Source organism: Ischnura elegans, chromosome 6 (genome assembly GCF_921293095.1).
Source record: "Ischnura elegans chromosome 6, ioIscEleg1.1, whole genome shotgun sequence".
Taxonomy (NCBI): domain Eukaryota; kingdom Metazoa; phylum Arthropoda; class Insecta; order Odonata; family Coenagrionidae; genus Ischnura; species Ischnura elegans.
Window position 1 is genome coordinate 33497398 of NC_060251.1, and position 13409 is coordinate 33510806.

Consider the following 13409-nt stretch of genomic DNA (forward strand, 5'->3'; position numbering starts at 1 on the left):
GGAGAGCTTACATGTGAGTGTTATTCCTCAGGATAAAGTAACCGCAGATATCAACAAAAAAAATGGCCGCTTCAATCAAGGTGAGATAATAAAATCTAGACTTAATTAAGCCGGTTTAATTGGGGACCTTAAACTATTTGGGCGGCATATTTTATTTTTATTCATGTAATAATCCACGAAAGGCTTCATTTTGAAGGATTTATTTGAACAGCAAAAATCAAAAAAGTTTACCAGTCCTCAAATTAAGAATGGTATCAGTATAGTGTTGAAATAATTCACAATTTTGTTCATGCTCAAACTTAGAATTTGAACAAATTCTTCTATTGTGGTTACCATACACAGCATTGCAAAACCTTTGCAAGATGGCTAATTATAAGCTGCGTACAACATTGCGTTGAATCATTCTTTCACTATAATCTAAAGGAAACTCATGGATAAACTAAAACTTTAGCTATAGCAAAAGAAATTTAAATTCTAAGGGAAATTATCCACATTTGCAGGGATTGATCCAAAATTACTGACTTAAGGCAAAAGAGCTCGGATTAAAATACTGCCACATAAAGGGAAATTTTAATAGCAGTAACTTCCCCCAGAAGCGTGTGCTCAAGAGAGAGAACTTTGAAATAGCATTTCAGTAGCATAAAATTCCAATAGAAGTAACTCTCAGTACAGAGAAGTACTCAGTCTATGTTTCACCCGTTTTATGAAGAATTTGATTTCCAAGTAATACTGTGGCCTTTTTTGCCCTTATGGTATGGGCACGTTAGATTCGTATGCTCGTAGTAACATGACAGAATTCAGAAGTGATAATAACGGGTTTTCGTGTGGAGGCAATAGCAATTTTCATGCAGACTCTGGCAAGCCAGGCATTCTAAAAGTTACTTCATTTTTTGCATTTCTCGATGGTGACATATAATTATTTTTTCAATAAGCACAGATGATCTACATTGGATACTTCGAGTTAGTTTTTGGAAAACTTTTATACCGGATTTTAGTGGACCAGGGCGTGTTCATTAGTGGATGGAATTTATCATGAGAAAGATTCCGCTCATAGGGTGTCATTTCCTATGGACAAAATGCTTCCCGAGATAGAGGAGTTTATCAAGCAAAAACCTAATTAAAATTAATAGCCAAGACTATAAAATGCATGCAAAAAACTCACGGTGAATACAGTTGTGCTCAAGTAAACTTCACAGGCGGCGGTCAGCACCGAAATCCAAACTCAAGTACAGATGCGGGAAATTAGGAAATTTTGAAAGTCAAATAAAATTTATAAATACCACAATTTTTGGCGCCTCTTCTAAATTAAGCTTCCCCAATAAAACTCCATTGCATTTAATTTAATGGAATTAAACTTTCCAATCGCCATAAAATACATGAAAAGAAACGCAAACTTCGTATCCGGCCCATCATAGCATCCCATGATATGGGATTTTGCTATTTCAATCCTGGAAAATTGTGCTGAAATAATCGAAATTGCAGTTTTTTATAATTGTTCTAAAGAGTACACTCCACTATCATTTTCATTAGAATACTTATCATGTTAGTTTTATCGCGGGCGTTCGGCCGACAACTTCTAATATCTATTCCACAGCATATGCTTCACGTTGGCTTTTCAGAGAGAATAGTAGCCGAAAATTTGCCGATGAAGCCGGAACCCTGATTGGGTGACTCAGAATATTTAAATCGAGAATTCCGTCCGCCACCTTGGCTGATTAGAAAACAGGCTGATTTCGACGCCAGTTGTTTCTCCCCATTAGTACCCTATCATTTAGTCATAGCAAAAATTGTCGAGGCGATCGTATGTCTTCACTAATAACTACACCATGCCATCAATATTTCATATTGGAGACATTCATGTGGTAAACACTAAATGAAAGATTGTGGTTGCCTAACGGGAAGAGAAAGACTGCTTATTGTAGCGTCCTGGTTCCAAACCCAGGGCAAAGTATTCGAACCCTCCCGGAATAAATCCCGAAGTGCGAGGTAACCCAGGGAAAGGACCCTTTACCCTCTGTACCAAAAATTAATAAAATTCAAATTTTCACATGCTTGCGGCTTAGTATGGGGTAAGCTCTACCCAAAATAATGCAAATAAACAAAAGGAGTATGATCGACGATTCAGTGAAACTTGGAATGGTAAAAAAAACTAGTATCACGTAATCCCTCGACCCTTCCCCTTCAAATTTTCTGTCTAAGAAGAGTGCTGATTTGGACGATAGAATTTTTGGGTTGTAGCTTCTTTTCAACTGAAACTTTATGTCCATTTCAGTTAACTCTCGCAAAAAAGGAGAATTATCAGACCTCAAATAAAGTCCAATAATGGGGCTGAAATTAACTTTCCCTATATCCATAATTTTTATAGAATACTATATAATAAAATGGTAACTGAGAGGTTAGGGAAGATTGCACCATAAGGGAAGGGTAGGCAAAGACTTGGGGACAGAAAGTGGCTGTCGGCGTTACTCTGCTCTAACAGAAAGAAAAGTACCAAGAGTACCTTTACATAATGACCTTAAGTGATGTACTTGAAGTACTCTCCGCACATCACGCTATAAGGGGTAGAGTAACATCTTAACCCCGATTTTTCACTTCAATCCCGCTATACGGGGTATAGAGTAATAACTCTAACCACTGCATCAACCCAATCACGTAGTGCTGGACTAATTGAGAAATTGAGGAACTCCCCGCACCATTACCACCGCGCAGCCTTGAGTGCACTGTATACGTATAGTGCCTATAATGTTCAAACTAATTGGTTAACAGTTTGGGATGGAATCACTTCCCTATGCGTGAGCGATACATAAAATGCACAGATCTCTTTCCCCACAGATCACCTCCCTCCTGATCGCTGCTATCGCCATCAGCGCGTGCGCGGCGAACCCAGGATTCTCGCATGGAGGCTACGAGGTACACGCAGAGAAAGAACACGTCATCGACTATCATGTAAGTACATTTACAGTTTATAAATACCTAGGATGAAAATGTTTGCCATGAAAAAATATTGGGCATAGCCCGAATTCAAACCCGGATCTCCCGATTGCCATGCGTGCCAGCTAATTACGTCACGAAGTCACCTTCTCAAAGTGGACTAGAGGATGGGTTTTAATCCTTGGTGTATATACATTTGAATACGTGCGCGTGAATTCGTACAACTCACTTTTTTCTATCAATGCTTTACATATACAATCTTCCACCTAAGTATTCAAAACTGCGAGTGATAAAAACCAGATAAGCTTATTCCAGGGGTTCTATTCAAATATAGACACATATCATCGCCAAAGACAATCTTTTCATAGATATTTTACACTGCCCAGGCAGTCTGAGCAAAATTTTAGCAGTGTAATCGGTAATAATAGTACGGTAATCGGTCAAAAAATATGGTAGTAAGGTCCTTCTTTTTAAATCCTGCTCGCTATTTCATAAAATATAATACACGATTTTGAAACATTCTGACGCAATTTCTACGCTGTTACAAAGATCGTTTTGGGCACAGTATAAATGATAAAATATATCAAATTCAGTGACAGATTTATATTTAAAACTTAAATAAGGGAATTTAGACATACATAACACGTGGCTCAAAAGACAATTTTACCAATATTTAGACCTGAATAATAATTAAAAAATCTTTTTCTTAATTTTTTGCCAATAAGATTACGAATGGACACAAATGATATATATTTCACTAACGAAATTAAATGCGCAAACATTTTCTGTGAACAGCTTTAATTTCCATTAATAAAGTTAACATTTTACGAATAGAAAGTTTTTAATGCATCATAAACTTTGATTGAGAGAAATTCTTTGTATCACATTCATTTTTATGGAAAAATATTCGGACAAATTTCGGCTTCTTTTTTGTTACCACAAAGTGTTTAATGTCAGGGCTTGTTTTTATAGCAATTTGGCTCAGCTCTAACAAATTCTTTTTTTTATTCAGGCTTATCCCAAGTACCAGTATAACTACGGAGTGAACGACCCCCATACCGGAGACATCAAGAACCAATGGGAGGAGAGGGACGGTGATTACGTCAAGGGTTCCTACAGTCTCCACGAACCAGACGGTACCGTTCGCATTGTGGAATACACGGCCGACAAGCACAACGGATTCAACGCTAAAGTGCACAAGTCTGGAGTGGCTACGCACGACCACGGTTACCACCACTAGCCTGGATTACACTGTCAAACGTTATGGAAACTCAAGAGCTGAAACTGTTATGAGACTTTGTTGACCCATTTATTTATATTTCTCTCATGAATTACCTCTGTATGTTAAAAGCAAATAAAACCATATTTAGTGTTCGAATAAAATATTTCTGTACATCTGTATTATACAAAAACTCGTAACATAGGAGGAAATTAATGTTAATGTTAAATACTGCGCAGAGAGATAAAATGCCGGATAAAAACTACTTACTTATCTATTTGCGGCCTTATATCCAATAAATAATATTGATAACTACCCACTCAACGAATTAGTTCTTAAAAAGAGACGAGGAATCATTTGTACGCGTCATAAATATAGGAATACCGAATGCCGAGACATTTGCAAAAAAATATTATTTTTATTAACGTCTATGAAGCCGAATAATATCTTATTGAATGTACCTAATTTACTCGATAATTATTACAACTGTGTAATTTTATAACTGCAATGTAACAAACAGATTTGCAACAGAAAAGAGAAAAATGTACATAATGTCTAATCATGGCAATACTTCTACCTTCACTGTGGTTTTAATGAAGGAACACCAAGGATTTTTGAGGAACAGTGAAATACCTTAGTAAAGGCACTCACAGTAGCCTGACTGTCGTTTGTTAAGAGATGATATTTCTCATTTCCAGAATCAAGGTTCAGTACATATTTCGAGTTCACCTTGCTTCATACACAAGAAGCAATCCCGAAATATCCAGCTATGTCGTTATCAAGACAAATATTCGAAGATAAGAAGCAGAAATAATTAATTTATAATGCATTTACTTATGTTATCAACAAAAATTTTCTCCAGCATTCAGGAATGATATCAGTGGGTCCACAAAAATAAAAAAATAAAAATGGCTTTGTTCAAAGATTATTTTATATTTTGGTTTATAGCATGATTAATACCTCGAATTTGATTTTTTTAGGCAAAACTTGAAAAAACAACCTTGCATTTGATTATATAGCAAAATATATGCCTTCTTGAGGAAGAGTCCTTGGGTTTATGGCTGATTTTAGTTGGCTTATTTTCGCATAGGCAAGAGGTTAAAATGCCAAAAGTGAAATGGGAAATAACAAAAAACCTTCAATTAAGTTAATTTGATAGACACAATCATGGGAACGCAAGGACTCAACACCTAATACTCACAGAGATTGTATATCTAAGTAGCATAGAGCTTGAACACTAAATAAATAATGGGCTTTAAATGTAGAAGCACAAAAAATACGTCTTTATTGCACGTAAGATTATGTAGTCGATCAAAATATATTATTGTAATTATGAGAATTAATTAGAAATTCTTCAAGAAAATCGATTACAAATCAGTTTCAGTGGAAAGTAAACGCTTATTGAAAGCATTGACCGCAAACCATAGGTGCTTACAAAATCGTTTTTACCCAAGAATGCAAATATAAGGAAAGTTAAGTGGTTCCAGGGTTCTATAAATAATGGGGCAATACAAGAATTCAATACTTATCACTATCGTGAAATTAAAACAGGATGAAAATACAAAAAAAAATTGTTTTTAAGAAATTTCAAAGTCCAATATTAGCTACAAAAACAGGGAAATTGAGAGGTAATGACGGAGTATTTTGAAGTATAGAAAATATCACCGATACGATAAAAAAGACTGATACTTTGTAAGCACTTTAACAATGCAGACTACCGAGTATCTTAGGAGAATAAATTCTATAAGACTGGATCTAAGAAGCAAGAAGCAAGAAAGAACCCAAATAATAACAGCATTTAGGGATAAGAAGGAAATTGTACAGTTTCTAGGATAGAAGAGGGAGATACCAACAGTGGATTTAAGGGTGGAATAATATTAATGGCAATAACATGAAAGTACAGCGTTCAGGAGGAAAGGGAATATGAAAGATTAAATATTTAAAATTGGCTAGTGGTCTATATTGTCCTGCAATATTATTAACCGAGTTCAGGAGAGGAAATACGTAGGTATGTCAATATGTATTAGCAAAACATCGAGCAATAACAACTGCATAGTGTTCATATCGTATCAGAAATAATAATTGATAAATTTCAGGTAAGCAATAATATGATTGTATTTATACGTCATCTTCTCAATTTACAAAAAATAGGAAATTAATTCCAGTCGTATTGATCTCATTGGTCAAATCATTTCCTTTCACTCAGAGATAAAGCATGCCGCGCCCAAGTCGCACGTTCGAAAGAGGTTTTATTTTGACGTAAGATCCTTCCATAAACCACACCTAGTCACCCTCCTTCATTTCAAGCTTTAATGGAAAGCTGCACAATGACAACGTTTGGCAAGAGCAGCGCACACAACTTTCTCCCTGCGAGTACTCGAAACGCCTAATTTGAAATTTGGCACGTGTAGATTGTGATAATTTATGACAAAATCGATACTAGGTCGCTCCGCCATAAGACTTTAAGCTTTCTTGGCAAGAATGTCAGAATTTCATGGAGATTTTTTGGAAAAATATACGATTTATACTACAGCAAGACTATTATAGAGTATTTCAACTTTTTAGCACATTTCCGATTACTGAAGAACTCCTTCCTCACTCCTACGAATCTAACAATGTTGTTTAAATAACGAAACGCATCACTTGAAGATAAATTTAGTGGACATATTTCAATGTCTTATTTGACTTATATAAACCTAAATAATAAATGCATTATTTTTCGGTAATTAGATAACAATCATGGAAATTTAATTTCATACGCTACTTAGTCTTTAGAAAGCATTAACTACTATACAATACAGAAACGACAAAATTAAGAGACAAGTGACATTCATGATAACAACGAAGCTAAAGGCTAAGCCACACCGTCAAATTAACACAGTTACCTTCAAATTCTGGGATGGTGAGGGTCGTAATTCATTGAAGTTACAGGCAGTAGGGACGGAACTTGCAGAGACAATTGGGGTAGTTTCACGAAGTACATTTAGGAGTATGGAAATGAATATCAATTTCCGTAAGCTTCCATACACATTTGACGTAAGATTAGTTATTTTTTGCTCCACAAAAGAGTCAAATCATACCAATTACCTATTTTATCATTTCATTGATCGTGTTATTTACTGCTAAATTAAGTATAAAAATTATTATCTAAAGAATGAGGCCCACACAATGTTGTGATGTGTTCCTCCAAAAAAAAAACTGAAACAGAACCCACCCAGATAGGTCACACAATATGATAATAATTTCGAGATGGGAGGGACTCTAAAATGGTGTAAAACCAACAATGTTCCTTTTGAACATTTCTTGATTTCAAACAGGACCATATATTTCACGTTTTACAACTGCTGTTATTGCAAATAAGAAAACTTTCACAATAAGAATCCCGAAATAAAATTATATAAACCCTGCATAAAGAATAACTTTATTTTATTCTTATTTTTTTATTTTATTTATCTCATTTATCCCCGAAAACGGCACAATGTGGCATTTACATCAGAACTTTTAACAATCAACAACAGACGATCACACAAACCCATATCTGGAAGGGGAAACCCATCCGGGCGGGACTCAAACCTTTGGTATGATAGGTGAGGACCTATCCCCGCCGCCACCATAAATATGGCAAATATGTAGACTATTAATTCAGATACATCTACATACTATCCTGCAACCTTCCGTTATAGACATGTGGCGGGGGGTGATAGGACGCCAGTCCTTAGCAAACAAAAGGAAATGCTAAATTGAGCAGTAGAAGTAAATCAAAACATTTTAAAAAACGAACTCTTTACTTATGCTGAATTTAAAACATCCGTATGAATGAATTTCTATTCACAAAACACGCCATTTATGATCTTAGTTATGATAAAACACCTACGCGTTTCTTCCCCTTCAAGTGAAAACCACAAATCAAATTCATTATGTGATATGGTGCAGGAAAAAGGTGAAAAAAGGTATTTATTAGTGATACACAAAAGAGAAACAGAGTGAGTGACAGAAATGTTTGGAGTACTGGATTGGTAGAGTTAACAGGAGAGGAGGAAAAGGAGCATGCTGTGGTGGATGCACAAATTAGTGACTGAAGAAAATGCATGGGATGAATTTGGGCATGGCATCACAAAACAAAACTAAGCGGAAAAAATGCATGCAGTTGAAGATAAAGGGCCGATTACGAAAGATGAATGTAAATCAGGTCTTCTTCTTGAACAGGAAGATACAGGACTTGAAGGACTGACGAACAAAAACCCTGAGACCCTCCCGAAATAGCAATAATTTTTTAAAAAGTCGGTTAAAGAAATAGATTTCAGGCTTTGTCAGATTTTTTGTCAATCGTTTTACTCGTATGTTCATATATCCACCATACCAATGGGCTACTTTCAATAACTGAATATTAATAATAATCATCAAACGAGAGGAAATGATGAAAAACCATTTTATACCGAATATCGCTCATACGGAAAGACATTTTCCCAGTAAACGAGAGGTATGTCCCCGCTCTCACATATTTGTACAAATAGAGTTAAAGAAATACAGGAAGAACAACGAAAAATACTGTATTTCCTTCAAAATATACTAGTCCATTTTTTAATTCACAGTTTATTTATTGTAAAAGAAAGTAATAGCTAGAAACGATCCACTGGTGTAGAAATGAAAATTTTCACATGCTACTCCACTTCCTAGATTACCACAGCAATGCATTTTACGCTTTAACTCATGCACTGAGGATGATAAAATTTCCCGTATATTCTCCACTAGCATGTACCGAATGACACTTATTTCAACAACCATGGAAAAGATACGATGCCGCCAGGCTTTCTGTGTCGCTTTGAGCCTTTCCGCTGCGAAATCAGAGTTTCCAATGCAAATTCTTTTCCGAGCGCACCCTCCCCCACCCCACGTGGGGTCCCGCCCTCATGCTGGGCACCCACCGCCCAGCCGACCAAGGAATTTATTGCGAAGGTGGAGTTGACCACACCGCAGTTGACACTTCCGAAAGTCCATACTCTCCTGTATATATACCGGTAGCAAACGCAGCTCTAATATCAGTCGACCAAGGCGCACCAAATAAGAAGGAACGTGTTTTAGCAGGAGAACTCCATACCTCACTCAAGGTAGGTTCATTGATTGTTTATCAAAGATATTACAGCCCATTATCAAAGTAATAACATATTTGGGAAATAATATAGTTTATGGGAGGCTGATCAGAAAAATCACTCTCATATTTAACACTAGCTGCAAACTTCTCCAATTCTATAACGCAGTTCATGAGGTACAATGCCGATAAATTCTTTATTCCTAGTCTGTTACTTATCCATTCCCTTTCCGGGTTACCAAGGATCCCTTACGTTATGAGTTTCTATCAATTTAACATTCCTTCGCCTCTCAAAACTATTGCGACCCTCTTATTATAATATCCTTACCCACTAAGTCAAGGAAATACTTCAAAAGCACGTAAACATTGTCCAACGCTGCTATGGGAATTATTTGAAGGAGTTTTCCAAAGTCGTTCGATAAAATTTAAATCAGTTGGATTGACTTTTCTATTATAGGCTAGTGTTTGAATGTCAATCTTTGTTATGTTTTTTTTATTTATTTATTTAAAGTTAACCTTCGCATGGATATGTAAAAGATGTCCACAATTTTAAATACATCGATCCCTTCGAATGTTTTTTACACATGAATAAGTCAATGACCATGCACTGCTATCTTAGTTGAACATTGATAATACCATGAAATTCTAGTATGGTCGTTGAAATTAAACTGATTTTTAATTAATAAAATATAATTCAATGTTGGGTCATTTATTCTAAAAAATCATGACCGTGATCCATTATCTTTTTACTTAAACTTTTCTCGGGATTCAGCGCGGGTAGTAGCCGTGAGAATGGGTAAGGAGTCGGAACCCGAAACGTCGCGTCGGCGCTCTTAGAAAATATTACCCGCGCGGAATTCCGAGAAAAGTTTAAATATCCTGCTCGCCGGGAAAGTGTAAAATCTTACAATATCTTTTCACCTCTCGATAAGCTCTTGAACTTTCTAGTCGTTTTACAAGCACTCATCGATATTAAAAATTGACACTCACGCTGATTCTTATTTCACCTCTACGCAGATGATTGCAAAAATCGCACTGGTAGCTATGGCCCTGGCCATTGCACATGCACTACCTCAACACTACGGCTATGGAGGACATGGAATCATCGCTGGACACGCCGCGCACGCCGTGGACTACTACGTAAGTGGAAAGATAATCTCTTACTCTTACCGGCAAGTTTTATAATTTAAAATAAAATCCTATGAATTAAATGAGATTAAGGTGAGTAAAGAGCGGGAGTCATCTTCTTCAAAATTTTCTCTGATTGATCCGGAAGAATGAGTACAATTTATAGCGATGTAAAGAAGAATAAAGAATGTTGTATTGCTAATTATAAATAAAATATTGCAACATAACCGCAGCTTTAGAAGTTTAATGGTGAATGAAGATTGCTCGGTAAAGTAATTCGAGTCAAATGTAATGTGAAGACCGTTACGCCAATGGGGCATGCATCAATGCTATCGCATTTATCAATTAAACTGCATAAATATTCTTCTGCAAATATTTCCATCTGTTAAATTTTAATGAGAACGAAATACTGATCGATTAGTGGGTACATATTACAGCGTTTCGATATTGTTTACGGCATAAAGCTTTCTTTTTCATATTTAATGGGATACGATTTCGAGGTTAATATGGAAAAGTCGTGGGCATCACAGAGTTACACGGGTAGTTTTTTTTCACCATGCTATTTCTCACTTGTCCATATTTTTTATCAAAGACGGCAAAGTTGATAAATTTAAGACATAGTGTCATATTTTTTATATGGAAATAGCATTCCTTAACTGTTCGTTGCAGCTTTGAATTTCTATTTCCCCATAAAAAGGCAATTCTCACTCATGATGCAGATAAATACGCAAATCCTCTGAAATATTGTTATTCTCTGACTGTTTTTTGGCCATAATTGAAAATATCTGGAAATAAGCCCAATTTTTACGGTGCTTAGGGCAGGAAAACGCAATGTCATCGTCAACATGGATTCGAGCATTAATAATCGTTACTTAAACTCTTTTACAGCTAAAAGCTATATCATTAGCTAATTAAATACATTATGTAACTCAAAGGCCATTAATTTCCATTTATTCCAATCCAATTTACCATTAATTTCGGAGATTGAACTTCAATGTTGCTTGAAATAAGCTTTCAAACGCGCTAAAATATATTTAAAATAGTATTTTAAAAAGCATGAAAAAGTCTCGAAGCTAATTTGGATTCAACAAGCGTCATTGAGGTTTAATTAACTGTTGTAGAAATATTTAGTTTTATTACAAGAAAAATGTAAAAATGATGACTTTAGGTAGCAATCACCTTCTCAGCAAGGCAATGGAAAACTTAAAATTATCCTTATTACAAGGCCAAAAATGGATAAAATTCTTAGTTAATTTGTAACTTTCCATTCAGAGAACGACGAAACCACTAAAATATAATGGCGTTACCACCGAACTTCATCTTATAATGACCGTTTTTAATTAAAATAAAAACAACTAGTGTTATTGAAATGAATGTCAAATAGAATAAAGTCAAAGCGACACACTTATGCATGGACGTATTTTAATGGCTTGACTTGATCATCATTATGCTCAAGTAATCCATTCCTCTTTCCACAGGCTCACCCCAAGTACCACTTCGAATACGCCGTAGCGGACCACCACACTGGGGACATCAAGAACCAACACGAGGAACGCGACGGAGACGTCGTGAAGGGATCTTACAGCCTCCATGAAGCTGACGGCACCGTCCGCACCGTCGAATACACCGCCGACGACCACAACGGATTCAACGCAGTGGTCCACAGGAGCGGGCATGCCGCCCACCCACAAGTGGTGCGGCACCAACCCATCTTGGCTCAAAAGATTGTGGTGCCACATCATAACTACTATTAGAGTCCATCGCAGAATCATCTCTCACCCTTGTATATAACTGCATATATTCTTTAGCTGTAAATAATCTCAATAAAATTGAAATTTGAAAAAAATGTGTATCTTACTTTATGAAATAGAGCAGCAGCTCGAAAATTTGCTTATTCACGATATGTGACGGTGATGTTCCATGCGTCCATACAGATTTGAAGGATAATTCGTTTGGCGCGTGTGGTGCGTTAAACTATTTCAGGAAAATAGCGTATAACAAGTCTGTATACGTTTTTCTGCTACATATTTCACTTCATATATTTCAGTCTTTCATGATAAATTTTCTAACAATGTCAAGTCTTCTTGGACCTCTCGCACCCATGGTAAAAAATAAAACAATTGCTTTTCACCCTCCGTTGGTCGCTTGGCATCTACCAGTCGCCAGTTGATTTTATTTTCTTCTCCCGCGTCGTATTTTCGTAGTTAGGAAACTCATATTATTTCATGATTCTGAAATAGTTACCTATATGGTTATATGTTCTGTCACATTTATTGAATTGATTTTGATATTTTGTTGTTTTTGGCTTCTGATATACGCAACGCGACAACTTGAGTTACAATACGTTACTTGCTAATAACTAAATAACATCGCCAAGTTTTTAAATACGTTTATAATTTAAACTGACAGCTATTTAAACCATTACATTTTTGATACGCTACTTATTGCCACGAATTTTTCACTGCAATCAATTTAAAACCTGTGTAAAACTGTTATTGCGAAGAATTTACTATGATTGTCAAATTATTTGAGTGGACTTTTACGTATAATATACTGTTTTCCCCTCTGCTACATATGTTTATGATAGCTTATTACGTTGGTGTAGATGCATAACTGATAATGTTCTAAAATTACGCAATAATAATTTGTAGCACAACATTTGCAGTTAAAGCTTTTAACATGAAAGATATACAACTAAATTCTTAGGATTAAGAGAAATGCACAACCAAACATAAAATTTATTATTTATATTTAAAAGAAGAATGGAACGCAAAGTGCCCCACAAATCAAGGAGTAAGGGTTTATTCACGAAACACTCTTCGGTATACCCATATGAATAAATTTATGTAATTTATAATTATTGGTATTGCTCACGCATTAATAAAACACTACCAACACGTCCATTAATGCAGGTATAATAACATTTTTAAACGTTAGGGCCTTTTAAACGGCTCAGAACTCGTTCATGAGAATCTTCCTCAGCAGTCTGCTGCACATAGCGTCATCTCTTTTAAGTCACGTAGAGAAACTAATAATATATCG

At 35.8% G+C, this 13409-nt stretch overlaps 2 protein-coding genes across 2 annotated transcripts; both read left to right on the forward strand.

Moving 5' to 3' along the window:
- On the forward strand, positions 1-4314 carry LOC124160316 (cuticle protein 19-like). Its single transcript, XM_046536145.1, has 3 exons — positions 1-80; positions 2833-2946; positions 3944-4314. Exons 1-3 carry the CDS (start codon positions 63-65, stop codon positions 4169-4171), a joined length of 360 nt encoding a protein of 119 aa, XP_046392101.1. The 5' UTR covers positions 1-62; the 3' UTR covers positions 4172-4314.
- Positions 4315-9152: 4838 nt separating this feature from the next.
- On the forward strand, positions 9153-12210 carry LOC124160313 (cuticle protein 19-like). Its single transcript, XM_046536143.1, has 3 exons — positions 9153-9258; positions 10257-10379; positions 11846-12210. Exons 2-3 carry the CDS (start codon positions 10257-10259, stop codon positions 12119-12121), a joined length of 399 nt encoding a protein of 132 aa, XP_046392099.1. The 5' UTR covers positions 9153-9258; the 3' UTR covers positions 12122-12210.
- Positions 12211-13409: the final 1199 nt, after the last annotated feature.